The 15,186-nt window shown below is 38.3% G+C and overlaps 1 protein-coding gene across 2 annotated transcripts in view; it reads right to left on the bottom strand.

Moving 5' to 3' along the window:
- LOC135206240 (F-box only protein 30-like) overlaps positions 1–15,186 on the bottom strand; it is a 36,813-nt gene that overhangs the window by 10,350 nt on the left and 11,277 nt on the right. For both annotated transcript variants that reach the window (XR_010312701.1, XM_064237613.1), the window contains exons 2-6: positions 9,394–9,660; positions 8,270–8,416; positions 6,399–6,477; positions 5,894–6,110; positions 5,515–5,650 (exon numbers count right to left, since the gene is read on the bottom strand). Coding sequence is in view for 1 of the 2 variants with exons in the window: in XM_064237613.1 (XP_064093683.1) it covers positions 5,515–5,650; positions 5,894–6,110; positions 6,399–6,477; positions 8,270–8,416; positions 9,394–9,660 (846 nt within the window). In the remaining variant the exon portion in view is untranslated. The remainder of the gene's footprint in view (positions 1–5,514; positions 5,651–5,893; positions 6,111–6,398; positions 6,478–8,269; positions 8,417–9,393; positions 9,661–15,186) is intronic.

The raw sequence follows: 15,186 nt of genomic DNA, 5'->3' as shown, positions 1-15,186 counted from the left end.
CAAAAATTTCTTCACTGTCGGGCCAAAACACAGATTTACCCACTCGGTGAACAAAAGCCTCGTTACCCAGGCTTTTGCATTAGCCCTCCACATCACTGGAAGCTTCTCCTTCAGCACTTTGTGGGCCTTGAAGGCTCGAGGAGTCTCGGAATGATACACCAGTAGGGGCTTCACCTTGCAATCCCCACTGGCATTTGAGCAAAGTGCGAGCGTAAGCCTGTCTTTCATAGGCTTATGCCCAGGTAGCTTCTTCTCTTCCTCCGTGATGTACGTCCGACGAGGCATTTTTTTCCATAAAAGGCCAGTCTCATCACAATTGAAGACTTGCTGAGAACTGTAGCCTTCCTTGGTCATCATCTCGTCGAAAGTTTTCTTAAATGCTTCGGCCGCTTTCGTGTCCGAGCTGGCAGCCTCCCCATGACGCACCACCAAATGGATGCCAGTCCGTTTACGGAATTTCTCGAACCAGCCATGCGAAGCCTTGAACTCTGGGGTTGGCGTTGAAGTCCCTTCCCCTCCGTCGTCTTCCGCCTGCGCAATCAAATCGCCGAAAATAGCGCTGGCCTTGTGGGCGATTGCTGTCTCCGTTACCGTATCGCCAGCGATCTCTTTGTCTTTTATCCAGACGAGGAGCAGCCATTCCATCTCGTCGTGCACGTGGGTCCTCTTGCTGGACAAAATAGTGATGCCCTTTGACGGTGTAGCTGCTTTGATGGCATCCTTCTGTTAAAGGATGGAGCCTATTGTCGAACGGATTACGGCCGTATTCCTTTGCGATCACACTCAATCGCATACCAGCTTCGTACTTCTTGATGATCTCCACCTTTGTCTCCAAAGAGAGCATGCGCTTCTTTCCGTGAATTTCAACTTTCTTGGGACCCATGACTACGTTATCTTGTACGTAATTTACGTATAAGTTACACAATAAAGTTTTCGCACAACACGATAATAGTACTGCAACGAAATCACTAACAAATTTACGTTACTAAACGAAATCGTTGGACCGAACGAATGCCGTGTGCGTACGATAAAGATGTTGGTACGAAGAGGCCGAGATAGGTACGCCACCACGTATACGTATAAGATGCATGATGGGAGGGATGCTGTCCAATAGGAGAGAAGGATTTCATGGTGGTGACTAGCATCAGGAACCAATGGGAGAGCAGGAGGATGGTGGCAAGTCTACTAGTACTAAGATGGCGGCGCGCAGCGCGAGTTTCAAAATTGTTATCCGGGCGAATCTCGGACTTTCAGAAACCTTTCATATCTTGAAAACTTTTCGTATGTAGAGCCGTTAAATTTTTCGCATTGGCTTTCATATCTTGAGTTTTTTGTAAGTTGAGCCTTTCGTATCTCGAGGTACCACTGTAATTGAATATAAAATACTAAAGGCCAAAGGCCAAGCACTAGACCTGTAAGGTCATTCAGGACTGAAATGGAACTTGGAGTAAAAGATTTTAAACTTGTAAAAGAAGGAAAATCTCACAGTTGCACAATGAAACAACTGTTACGACAGGACGGAAATTAAGATAGAGAAAGAAAATATGAACAGAAGTACAGTAAGAGGAATGAATGGGATTGTAGACAGGGGAGTCACATTTATAGACTCACAACTATCCAAAAGATTTACTTGTTATTAGTATTTATAAAGAGCATTCTGTCATATACAGCATGCCTAAAAGGAATTGAGATATGAAAATTTCTCCTAACTTGAACAATTTCTGCCCAAATTCCTATCTGGTTTAGGCTTTCATCTGCATCCTTTTTCAGTTATTTTAGTATGTTCATACTTAAAAAAGAAAATAAAGAGAAAAACCCAATGAATATGGGTAAATAAAAAACTTGACATGCAAAAACCATAATACGAACAGGTCCCGTTTGGTACAGGTTCTGTTCCTACGCTACATCGTAAGCCAAAAAATCCTCGAAAATTCAAAGAAAATTTTAATTTTAATGCTTTGGGTGTATTGAAAATGATGTTAACTGCATTTTTATTGAGTTTTTCATAAAAAACTCTAAATCTTTATTATTTTTACTTTTTGGAGCCATATTTCTTCCGTTGGATCAGAGCTGTAACCCTGAAATGTGTCGTAAACTGGAAAATAATTTCTGATGAATACATATACATATTTGAAAAGCGTTGTAACCTCGGAACGTTGTAAGCTGAACCCTTTGTAAGCACTGACTGTATAAGTCAGGAAAACTAAAGTAGTGGTGCATGGCACAGTAACTGCTCTCCATAACAGTCTATGAGTCTACTGAGAAGTGCTTAACATCATTGCCTCCATTGCCATCTGAAACAAGGATAAGTCAAGAACAAAGAAAAGTAAATGACACTGCTTCAGCTACACTCTGGGGCCAAGCATCTGCACACTGTGCAAGGTTCTATTATCTCTTGTGTAGAAACTAAACCTTGTATGTGGGTAAAGCAGTACTATAAAAAAGTATTCCAACAGATTCCTTTATGATCAAAGAAAATTAAAGGATGTTTGTTGCCACAAGCCAGAAAAGGCTGTTTAGAGATTTTTAAGAAACAGTTTGGCCTATATATCTTCAAAATTACAGGAGATGCAGCCTCTGTCAATGGAGAAGCATCTGATGAGTTTCTCAACGTCCTCATGAAACTTTTTGAAGAAGGGTGATACTTGCCACAGCAAGTATTTAATGCCAATGATATTGCTCTGAATGGGGGTAAACACCTGAAGGAAGAAAAAATTAATAACTGGTTTTAGGGCACCAGAGAACAGGCTAGCTCGACTGTTGTGCAGACACAATCAGGCACATACCGTTCATTTTGTTTATTTGAATGTCTAAGGATACACTAAAAGTAAAACAGCATTTGTAACATCATCATCTTTTCATAACCAATATTTCATAAGATACCTGTTGTTCCAAAAGCTAGCCTATACAGTTGACCCCAGCTTATTTGTGGTTGAGCACTCATGGCTTCAGTTATTTGTGGATTTTTCTGTGGAACATACATCCACATTATTCATGGAAAATTTGCCTATTTGTAGATTTTTTCAGAGGGCAATTAATGTATATTCATATTACTTTCATAACCATGTTTTAGGATGATAGTTGAAGGTATATTTGGGGTTTGAACTATTAAAATAGGCCATTATAAGCATTTCAGAGGGGCTCTTAGGTGTTTGAACTATTAAAATAGGCAGTTTTAAGTGTTCTAAGAGGGTACTAATGCCGTATTTGCAGATTTTTGGTATTTGTGGGTGAGTGTAGTACCAGGGGATAACTGCATACAGATGGTTTTGTAATTTAGCAGTCATCTTATACTACAGATATAGATAAATTCATGGAAATTTGCCTTAATTTTATACTTTTTCTTTCTAAAGGTCATCTTATACACATAAATATACAGTAATTAAAGTGGCTCTGGTCTACAGAGCTCTTAACTCTAAAACCATGGAAGAAAGTTAATTTAAATGCTCGGTTTTCTAGATGCATAGGAAGACTTGGACACCACTGATTTTTTTAAAAGTTTTTTGCTGGTTAGAATATAATGTGCAAGCAAGCCCTTTGTGACATTACTGATTCTGGACAATGCCCTTGACCATCCAGAATCTGAAGGATGAGCGCTTGGGCAATCTACATTCCTCTGAAACAAGATCTCTCATTCAGCCATCATCTCAAGTGGTATATAAGGATGTTCAAGGCACATTACATGATACTCAATGGAGAGGAAGTCCAAATGATGGCAGACAAATCTGGGTAGAGGGAACATCATAAACATGGAGGGAGTACACAAATGCTAATTCCATTGTATTTGAAAGAGCAACAAATGCTATCAAGCCAGAGACAAAAAAAATTCATGCTTGAAGAACATCTGGCCAGAATATGTTAGCAGTTGGACAGTTTGTATATTAAATTCTGAATTTGACTACAACTTCACGATATAAAAACCAGGAACTTCATAAATTAATCAACCCCACAAACAATATTAACCAAGGAACACCTAAGCGATATCTTGTGAACAAGATGTAGAAACACTGCAAAGAACAAGATTACATTGGACAAAACTGCAGAGCATCTATGTAAATGGAAGCATCTGTTGTATTATTTTTATACTATTGACCCATCTATGATATGAGCTTCAGTAAAGCAATTGGAAGAAAATGCCTTTTAAACATCCTTGAGGAAAGGAAAAGGCAAAACAGCCAAGCCATTTTCCTGAGAGTAAAACTCAGTACTCTTGCTCTCTGCCAATCGCTGCTACCTACTACCACAGAAGAACCAACAACAACTAGATCTTCTGCCACCTCCACAGCCCCAAGACCAACCTCTTTTCTAGATCTTCCTCAACATATGGATGGATGGTGTACATAACAAAAATGCTGAAGATCCTGGAGATTAATTCACCACGGCCAGTTAAGTGGTAATATTGCCAGGCAATCCATAAACATAGTTGTTAGTAGATAATCCATGGTTTCTCAGAGTTGCATGTGTGTTTATATAGTCAGTGAGTGTAAGCCTCATAGAAGTTACATCACCATCATCATTATGTGAAATAGTTTAGCCTAGCCTCATATAAGCATCATGAGATGAGTTGATTGGTATTTTAGACAAAAAAAACTAAAATGTTATGTATGGTTTTTGTCACAAGTATTCATTTACTTTGAGCTATTTTATTCATTTACTCACAACAGTATTTACAAAGTTAATGATATAAGACAGAAGATTTAGGGAAACCTTATTAAGATTAAGATTTTGTTCATTTACTCACAACAGTATTTACAAAGTTAATGATATAAGACAGAAGATTTAAGGAAGCCTTATTGAGATTAAGATTTTGTAAGACCAAAATTATACATGGATTTAGTGCATTAGCCAACCAACATGCATGCACAATTCAAGTCCAGTAAATGGCCAAGAATAATCTACACATAGGCAAAGTACACATGTATAACTCTACTTCACATGTACATGCAGGTGCATACTGTACACGTACAACATAAAATGTTTTTGTGCCTGTTTCTGTTCATGATCAGTACACTCGATCTTGGATGTCTGCACATGCTACCTTCACAACACACACAAAATTTCAGTGCTGACAGATGACCCTAGTGTGAACTTTTTCAAAATAAATATATTTATTTCCAAAATAAAATTAACCCAAAGCTAATAAAAGAAAATATGTCAAGACAATGGATATACGTATTCTGGAGGCGCAATAACTGAAAAATACAAAAATACTCTTGACTGTAGGTAGTGTGTGCACTGCATACATACCATAATCTCTTTTACCCTAAATCTGATGGATTAAATAATGGAATGTGTTCAAATCATTTGCTGTGCAAAACATAGAAGACAAAATAACAAGGCTGTGGGCAAACAAGGTTCAGCAAAAACCTTTAACATTGAGAGCAGTTGGTATTTTCCTATGGGGTTCATTATACAAAAAAATTAATTTCATACATTTTCTAATACTACAATAGATGCGCTATACAAAAATTAATTTCATATACATTTTAATGCAATATATGTAGAATTACTGACCTTTTTCCCTTGTCTCCACCGTACTTTCCCATCTTCAATATACCGTATCCATTCTAAAACGATAAGTCCACGCTCATTTAGCAAAGAAAAGCATATATCTCTCATCAGTCGGCATGATAATGATAAATTGTTCAAGCTGAAAAGGAAAGAGAATTCTTAATGGTCATTTACATAGTGCTTACATTATCCATAAATTTGAGCTAATCTCTGATTACTGCAGATCATGAATGAAGTGCCAATAGTATAAGGAGAAAACAGTAACAGATTAAGCTGACTCCTTAATAATATGATTTCAGATTATGATCAAGCTTCTGACCATTCTTTTAATACACAATAGAGAGGAAAAGTTATCCAGCTAATAAAAAGAAGAAAAACTTACCTAAAACCATCTAAGAAGCTGGCAATTCGTAGCAATACCTCGAACGGCAAATACGTCAAATGTAAACTAGATGCATAATAATGTTCCACCTGTAGGTGACGGTTTCCATGACCTTCTGGTATAGGTTTTAATGTTCTTTTCGATGGTGTTAGACTCATCTGACTAAAGCTGCTGGAAGTTTTTTCAACACTTGGAGACCGGGATCTGGGAAGGCCTCCTGAAGTAAATTTGTAGAGTAGTTTATAGTTTAACATGAACAACAAGTCAGCTCTTGATATTTAATGAAGTTGGCCTGCAGGACTTGTTTTTTGATAGATGATAACTAGATTAAGGTAAAGTTAAAGAAGTTTTGACAGTTAAATCTACAGACCAGAAGAAACAAAATGAACATGGAGCTCTTACCAAACCCAAGATCAGCAAAAATTTAAAATATGCAGTGATAGCAGAAACTGATTAATTCATCTCACGTTAGCAATTCTTTTGGAACAAGTGGAATTAAACTTACCGCATGATGCAGGTTCATAAGTTAACTTTGGTCGAACACCAAATGCTTTGAGGGAATCACAATATATCACATCACCATCCTGTAATGAGATTCATTTTATAAATAAAGGACACTTCCATAATTACTATAACCATCATATAAGCATAATGGCAAATGAGATCATATTATGAAGCAGAAGTTTTGTATTCAAACAGCCATCACACTCGTCCATGGGTTGAAAAGTATAAACAATATTATAATTAGTTAGTATGAAAAGGGAAGACAGAAAAACATATCAATAACATTATTTTTTCTTATGAGTGCTGACTTTTCTTATGAGAGCTAACTTTAAAACCTCAAGCTGTGCTCTATAAACTACAAAAGGTAGGAATATATTTCAACATGTACAAGAAAAAAAGTTGATGTGGTGTACCTAGAACTGTTTGCTTGAAGAATGATAAATCTTGTCTTAGGTAGTCTAGCTGAAAATGTTCACCTGCTAGATCTAGATTAAAGGGAAAAGGTCTTGGTATTTACAAATGACGGTGGAATACTTAACTCCTCGAACTTACAAAAAATATATAATAATGTGTCATCAAAAGATAACTTTAAGGAAAAGAATTATGCTTACAAGTTCACATGCTGGCTCTACACACTACCTAAAGTACTTGGAATCTAATTGGCCAATTGTCTGCAGTCCTTCACAATAATCTTGGTATGTTTCTGACTCATGTACCACCTGAGCCCATAATACATGGACTGACAATTCTAAATAGCTAAATCACACTGTTGAAAGAACCAATTTCACTAACTGAGAGTACCAAATGCCACCTTTGCCCTCATGTATGCCTATCTTGAAACTATCAAAAGGTGTTAAAAACATGAGAGATTATGTTTTCTATGCTAAACTGCAGACTAACAAACACATACATAAATTTGTATTAGCAGTTCTCCCTTGTTTTCTATATTTAAAGGTGACTACATCTAACAGATAAGATCAGATAAGTCAAGCTTGGAAAAAAAGAAAATGAAGATTATAAGAACCCAGTAAAATATCTTTAAATTAAAATTGTCATGCCAAAAATAAAATGGAAATAAAAGAGTAATTACAACCCCCCCCCCAAAAAAAAAAAAAAAAAAACAATAAGGCAAATTACAAAAACAGCTGTTTTCAGAGAGGTATGGTTAGGATGTTTTTATTGTTATCAAAATGTTAACACAATCCAAAGTTTGAATGATTAAGCAAATCATTATATGTACCTTACTGCATAAGTCATGAAAATGAACTGATAAAATAAATCAAAATCCTGTGATGAACCAACCCAATGACACTAATAATTTGATGGTAGTATAATTGAAACTGCTCTTAAATTTTTAGAATTTTGCCTACTCTGATACTCAACAGATTCTGTTGACAATGTAAGCACACACTAATGAAGAAATTAATCTAACTCAATTTGACTTGAATTTGAGTTAACTACAATAAGATGGGAGCAAAATATTCAATGTTCCCGGTCTTAGTGTACCCTTCATTTTCCGTCAGCCACATTCTCTTCCACTCCAATGACCTAAGTTCTCTTGGCACTGTAAAAGGCTGTTAATGTTCAAGACTGCTACAACTAACAAAGACAGTGCACAGTAGATGCAAGCTGCTAACAAATAGACAAAGGTGTTGAACAAAGAATTCTAGACACAATTATATGTACATAGAATTGCATAATGTTCCCATATCAACAAAAACTGCTACCCTGGCTCAAGAAAATTTTATGTTTCCCTACATGTCTACCATTCCACTACACACTCGTAGAAAACAAATTTAACTAAATGTACAATATGCCATAAAATCACCTTTTCCAAACAGAGCACTTAGAAAAGACCACTTAATCACTAACCTTCCTCCCAGGATGGAGCATGACACAGGAATACGGACATCCAATCAAGTGTAAAGGACATCTGTGGAGAAGCCATCCCTCTAGACCCTCCTGAATCTCACTGTGAACATTCTGATAATGACTACTAAATTCGGAACGCCGAACTTCCTGAAACACAAATAAGATATTTAGTTCAAGTCTAGAACACATACTAAGGTTATGTATGGAAAATATCTGGAACATCAGTATTGTTATGGTACACTACAGCCTATATAGGAAAAATACCTGAATACCTGAAATTGCCTCCATCAACAGAAAAGGAACTGAGTAATGAGAATCACAAAATAATTACAACCACAAAAATATTTCCATCAAAATGCCTATTTTTTCTTAATGATTCACAGTGGCTGATGTTAGCCAGAGGGACTTCACCTGTGTTACAACTTTTCTAGGTTAGAAAGTCAGCTTAACTACTTGCTGAGAAAGTGATAAAAACAACCTGGCAAAGTACATACAAGTAAAACCTATCATCATCATCATCACCATCATCCTTTGGACCAATTCAGTGAATCTAAACATTTTTGGTATTATTAAAATACTTTATAATGCTGTTAGTAAAACAATTGAACCAAACCACTAAGTTGCACTTAAAAAAGATCCCTTAATTACTAGCCCAAAAGAGGTGAAAATAGAAGACAGATCAAGTCAGAGCAGTTGGACAGCAGGATAGAAAAAGAGAATGGAGGGAAGATCAAAAGTTGGTTGAAAAGAACTTCAAGTACTGACTGCAGTTTGTTCACAGTACATGAAAGGTAGTTTTCCCTATGGGTGGCAATAGCTATTTGGCCATGAGATTATGCCAATTTCAGTTAGAACTTCAGTCTAAACTAAAATTTAGAGGTTTGTACTTTAGTAAAATCATATATTAAACTGTTATATACACAATCAGAATAACCATCGCAGATTAGAACAAGCCTTACAAAAGAGTAAGATGAAATAACAAAGTATGTAAATTATGTATACACCATTATGCTTACTCATAAACTTAAATTTCAATTTTTATAATGTATACATAATCTGCTAAGTGCCTACATGCACTTCAGTATACGTATTACGTATATAAAAAGAAGTTTTTCAACTAGTACCTGTAAACACTGGAAAGTAAACATTGCTCTTGGCTTTGTCTGGTGTCTGGAATAATGCTTGATACCAAGCTCCATGGTCAGCCCTTTTGAAGTTAGTGGTGCGGGAGGAGGAGTTTGAAACCTCTCTCGAGTTCCAACTGGTTTACCATGCTCATCTAGAATAAGGTTCATCTTGTCAAGTGATTTCATGCTTTCCTCATCCTCCTCTTCTTCATCTGATTCATATTTCTTGTAAGAATATACGCCAAACGGATTTCGCTTCCTTACCTAAAAATAAAATAAAGCTCTTATAAAAATTGTTTGTGAAATGTTCAATATGCTGTGAAGCTTGATTGAGATTAATGACTGAGTGCTTGACTAAAACAAAATTTTAAAACTTTTGATATTTTCACCAGTTATTAAGACTGAAATCACAATTTTTTATAGTAAATTGTATTTTTCCTAACTATACAAACCTGAGGTCCTTTACATAAGGTATTACTTTCAGCGTAGCTCGGATTACGGCCATTAAATTCTTGAACAGGGTGATTAGGCAGTAACTATTGTCTGGTAGGCGGGTAGGCCCGCCTGCCCTGGATGTAAATACTCCACTTTGCCTTTCGGCCCATTGAGGGGTGGCATGAGGTGGGCATAAATGTAAAGGACTTCAGGTTTGTATAGTTAAGAAAAATAAATTTACTTTCAAAAATTTTGATTTATTCCTACACGATATAAAAACCCTTGGTCCTTTACATAAGGAAGACTGATTAGTGGGAGGACTGTGAGTGAGCCTCTAGAACTGACTAGAGTTCTGCACACTTGGGCTATTCCTCCTGGTCGTAAGAGCAAGGAGGAGTGCCCTGCATAATCAAGAGTCAGACTTCTGGCCCTTTTCGAAATGAGTGAGGAATTGTAACTCATCCGAAAAAGGGCTGGGAAGAATATTTTAAGAGTCGAAGGCATTAATACAAAGTTCTGGGAAGGGTTTGCATTATTGCCAGTCTCCTTCCTCCCCTTGCTAGAGGTAGGAGCGGGATTGCTTCTATGATTCTGATAAGAAAAATAGAAAGGAAGCTCAATGTGTAAGCTTACCGCATCAATCAGTGTAAGTTCAAGTCCTATCCTCAACCCAAAGGAAGAGGAGTAGAAGGACGAGGTGTGGAAGGTGGAGAGGCCAGTCACTCTCACATCCTTTTTACCTCTAGAACCGCACACCATTGGCGAGATGCAACTTGTCCTCTTGAAGGAGTCGGGTAAGCAAACACAACCTGCAAGCATCCACCACCAGTCCAAGAAAATTAGGTTCCAAGGACCTGTGGGCAGACCCGAAGGAAGATATAAATATGGTCGCAATGAGACCTATCTATCTTCCGGTCTGACATATTCTTCGGAGTGATGAAATGTACCCATCCACTGGACTATCCAACTGCAGTGAAGTCTCTCATGATCTCGTAAGACTCAGAGAAAGACGTGTCATTGGACACTTCTGCAATAGCAGTCTGCAGCGGATAAAGACACTGACTCTTAATGATGGGTGTCATCCTTCTAGGGTTCAGCAACACACCAATAAGACAAAGTAATGACTGATCTGGATCAACCACCTTATGAATTAGGAAATGTATATTAGAAAACAAACTCAAATTGTCTAAAGAATATCATTCTGCGTCATCACAGCGGCCAATGGGGCAGGTGCAATGAAGTAGAAGACTAGGCTACAGACTTCTGTTATACCGTGGGGTAAACAGAAAGATGATAAGTCTATATACCGTGGGGTAAACAGAAAGATGATGACAAGTCTAATGAGATATATCTCTGAAAATTCTCGCAATGGCAAATGTTGTGTAGAAGAGATGGGCAAGAATTCCAGCCAACCAGAGACCTGTGGTGCAGGAGAGATGGACAAGAATTCCAGCCAACCAGAGACCTAAGACTGTGATTGCCGGGCAGAGATGTGAATTGGTAGTCAACCCTCGACAGAGGAGAAACAATACCAAACCGAAATATCTCGGAGAGTAAGCAGTACTGAAGCATAGTAATACACTGCTTGCTCAACTTGTCGTCATCCTGAGCTGCCTGGTAGAGCAATCCATGAAGGAATGCATTTAGCGAGAACCATCGAGAGCAAAAAAGTTACACTCGAGCATCTGCATTTTAACCGAAATGAGAGGGAAAAAAACCCTGTTGTTCGGTGATAATGCAAATGCTCTGGTGTTGTTGGGAAACAATACCACTAGTTATCTCAAAATCAAAACTGGCAACTCTTGGGAGGCCCAAAGGGCTGTCCTGAGTTCCAGGTTAATTAAGAGAATGTACTATTAGACTTGGTCACATACCAGAAGAGTTAACTTACAGGTATGCGCCTACTACTCGGACAATGCAACTGATAAAAGAAGCATGTCACGAGAGAAATATACTAGTATATTTGTAAGTTCCTGTAAATTGCACTCCAGCCTAATTCTTCTTCATTCAAGGGACAAGAATAAGAACTGGAAGCAGACCCCCTTCATCCTCTAATGAAGAGAGCGAAGGTGAAGTTTTCCCAAAGGAGACTTCTACGGTGATAACAGGACACCAAAGACGACTAGTTTAAGCCAAACTGGTTGTTCCCAAAACCGTAGCACTGGAGAGGCGTTCAAACCTCCCGGTGATATCCATCCTGAATGGATTGACATAATTGGTAAGATTCCAAGATTGAACCAAAACATAAGTCTCTCGGGCTCAAATTCTGAGGAGTAAACTCCACAGAATTCCTCTTATTTCCTTGATCATTCTGGTATAACCAGGAAGTAGAGGGAAAAAAAAAAAAAAAAAAAAAAAAAAAAAAAAAAAAAAAAAAAAAAAAAAAGAGGATTGACTGTTCTTGTCCGCTCTTCCCTGAGCTTGTGATGTTCTCATTCTGTTAAGGGGACCGTCCGCTATGATGTCTATTTTTTTTATTTATTACGCAAAATAGATAATTTTCATATATGTTTTAGATATATATAATACCTTCATCATATAAAAATTTCAAGTCATTTGAGCAAAAACTTTTAGTTTTATTAGCAAAAATTATGATTTAAAAAAAAAATAGGTAGCGATTTCTCCGCTAATATGACATCAGTTGTATTGAAAATCATACCATAAAAACTTCTTTATATACGGAACAATTCTGTGTGACAGAATTTTTATTTTTTTTATGAATTTTTTTTTTTTTAGTCTAGACACTCAAAAAATCTAAAAAAAAGAAAGAAATCAAAATTCTGTCACACAGAATTATGGGATTTTTATTCCTCTTTCCAATGATATCTTTCTCTCTAAAATTGGATAATACATAACTGAGTAATGGCTACCGACATGCGCATAAGTATGTTTTTGAGTCATGAGCTCCCAAAGATTTGCTATGTAAATTTCGCTTTTTTCTTATAAAAGTCAAAACAACATTATGATAATTACTTTATTTGTACTTTTATTGTTGATTTCTACATCAAGGATCCTGGTCCTACCCCTAAAAGTGGTATTAATACCCTCAGCGTGACACCAGACAATGATGTTGACGGCGAGACATGAGACAATGAGGGCACTGATAACAATGAATTTTCGTGTTTTTCTTTCAGCACACTCCTGGCCTTCGCTAACTTTGCTAGCCTTAGTTGCTGAGTAGCCTTCTTGATCTTAGGTAACTTCAGCATTGCTATAAGTTCACTAAGAAGTTATAAAAACAACGTAAATAGCTAGTGACCAAATGCAAGTGACGAAGTGCATGTAACTCCTTTGACGTCTGTGGCGTAACTGAGTCATTCTCTGAGTCTCGCGGCTCTCGCCTATAAATAGCCGCTCTGAGCAGCTCTCCTCTCACCCTACCTTTCATTGGTACCAGATGTATGAGAATCTCGAAAAAAATCTGAAAAAATCCCTGTATATATGCAAAAATAAACACACAAAAACGATTCTGTCAAACTCAGTCATACAGACAACGCAGTTACGATGACGTCATCATTTAAAGACCGCTATATCTTCATTATTTGTAAAAATAATTGACTGAAACTTCTGGAAAGCATGCACGGCATGTTTCTGCATATATACAAGTAATAACTCTATTTTTTATTTTTTCAAGTTGACATGTCATCCGCCATAGCGGACGGTCCCCTTAAACGAGGCATTCATTCCTACAACTGTTCCGTTCGCGCAAACACGAGCGAAAGCTGACTGGAAGTAAATACAGTAAAAGCTGGTGAGAACTTGCCACGTCTTGCTACGCATCTATCCTCTACATGATTGAACCTCATGAAGGGGACTACACAGAGGGCCTCCTATTATCTCCTTCAGATGCCTTGTCCCGAGGGACAGCGACATTGATCTTGGCACCTGAAGAATAGCCATTCCTGGCTTTCACAAGTGGGTCAGAGCCTCCAACGCAGCTCGGTCCCTTCTCTCATCCTGCGCCACTATCATGATGGAAAGAAGTCTACCTATCACTGACTGTGGATGTATGACCCCCTTTGGGAGTTATACGTACACTCGGACACACCCGTACACAAGTATGCCTGACACAACCCCAGTTCCATGAGCACCACCCTTGGAACCAGAGACAAGAGAACGAACCTGGGTTTTAACTCCGGGGGCTCCCGAGACCATATTTGTGGATAGCGTCCAGGTTCCCACTACGGAAGGAGCAGGTGAGCCGAAGAGACAGCCAATTACTTCCTCTCCATGGAAAGGGTGCAGACCCTTTGAAGTTTCGAAGCGAGACTTCTTATGGGGTAGAGAATACCTTCCTCTTCTTTGGACATGGAAATCTTTGAAGAGGGAGGTTAGGAGGCGTCAGATGACAAAGACGATGACCTCTTGAAACGATGACCTCTTGAAACTCACTGCAACATGGGAAGGGAGGGTGCTACGTCATGGCAAAGAACCGCACCGACCAAGAGCAGAGAGTTCGTTCGTTAGAGCTGAGCACTCAGATCGGCAGATCGAGCTGTCTGGTCGAGCCAAGCCGAGCGAACTGAGCAGATCACCACTACATAATTATGAGCGGTAACCGTCAACAAAGAACTATCACTTCTTCAAAGTTAAGTGTTCTCCTTTGAGGCCAAAGCTTTGAGAAGAAGAAGAGGGATTCTGTGTCTGCTGTCCTACGTGTTCGGACCCTAAGGTCCAATACACAAGGACGGTACTTGACCATTCACCCAGGTGTTGCATGCAGTTCCAAGCTCTACATAACTCCAAACCAGACTGAGGAGTAGACTCATCTGTTACTGGTAAAGACTCGTTTAGCCATCCAAGCACTCGTAATAGTGAGCGCTTGGCAAGCGTTAGAATTTGTAAGAATTCCCACGCTCAGTGAGAAAAACCCGACTCTTGTATGACAATAATCGGGTGAGCGCCGATTTCTGTAATAACAATTACCGGGAATGTCTGTCTCGCCCAAGTGTTTGGAAATTACAGAAATTCCAAGAAATTCGAGCATTCAGCAAGGTTCCCGGTTATTGTAATAACAATTATCAGGAATTCTTGTTTCGCCCAAGTGTTTGCAGATCATGGGAGACCAAAACACTCTGAGAGTGCTACAAATTCCAAAGAATTTTAAGCGCTTGGCGAGACCCTCAAATTTCATCAAATGATCATCTAGGTGGGGGCCCTCCTCAACTCTTGTAGAAATCGAGGAGGAATGGGCATAAAAACCACTCCTAAATGCAAGCATTTATGACTTGAATGAGAGTACAATTCAATAAAATATACAATCGAGGCTCCCAAAATGCAGGAACCCATAGGGAACTGTGAATTGAAATCTGTCCAAAGGGCAGAAAAAGCCATGGAGACATAGTCTCCAGTTTT

This window comes from Macrobrachium nipponense, chromosome 29 (assembly GCF_015104395.2).
Source record: "Macrobrachium nipponense isolate FS-2020 chromosome 29, ASM1510439v2, whole genome shotgun sequence".
Classification (NCBI taxonomy): Eukaryota; Metazoa; Arthropoda; class Malacostraca; order Decapoda; family Palaemonidae; genus Macrobrachium; species Macrobrachium nipponense.
The sequence above is the reverse complement of the archived record's forward strand: the minus strand, read 5'-3'. Positions and strand labels throughout refer to the sequence as shown.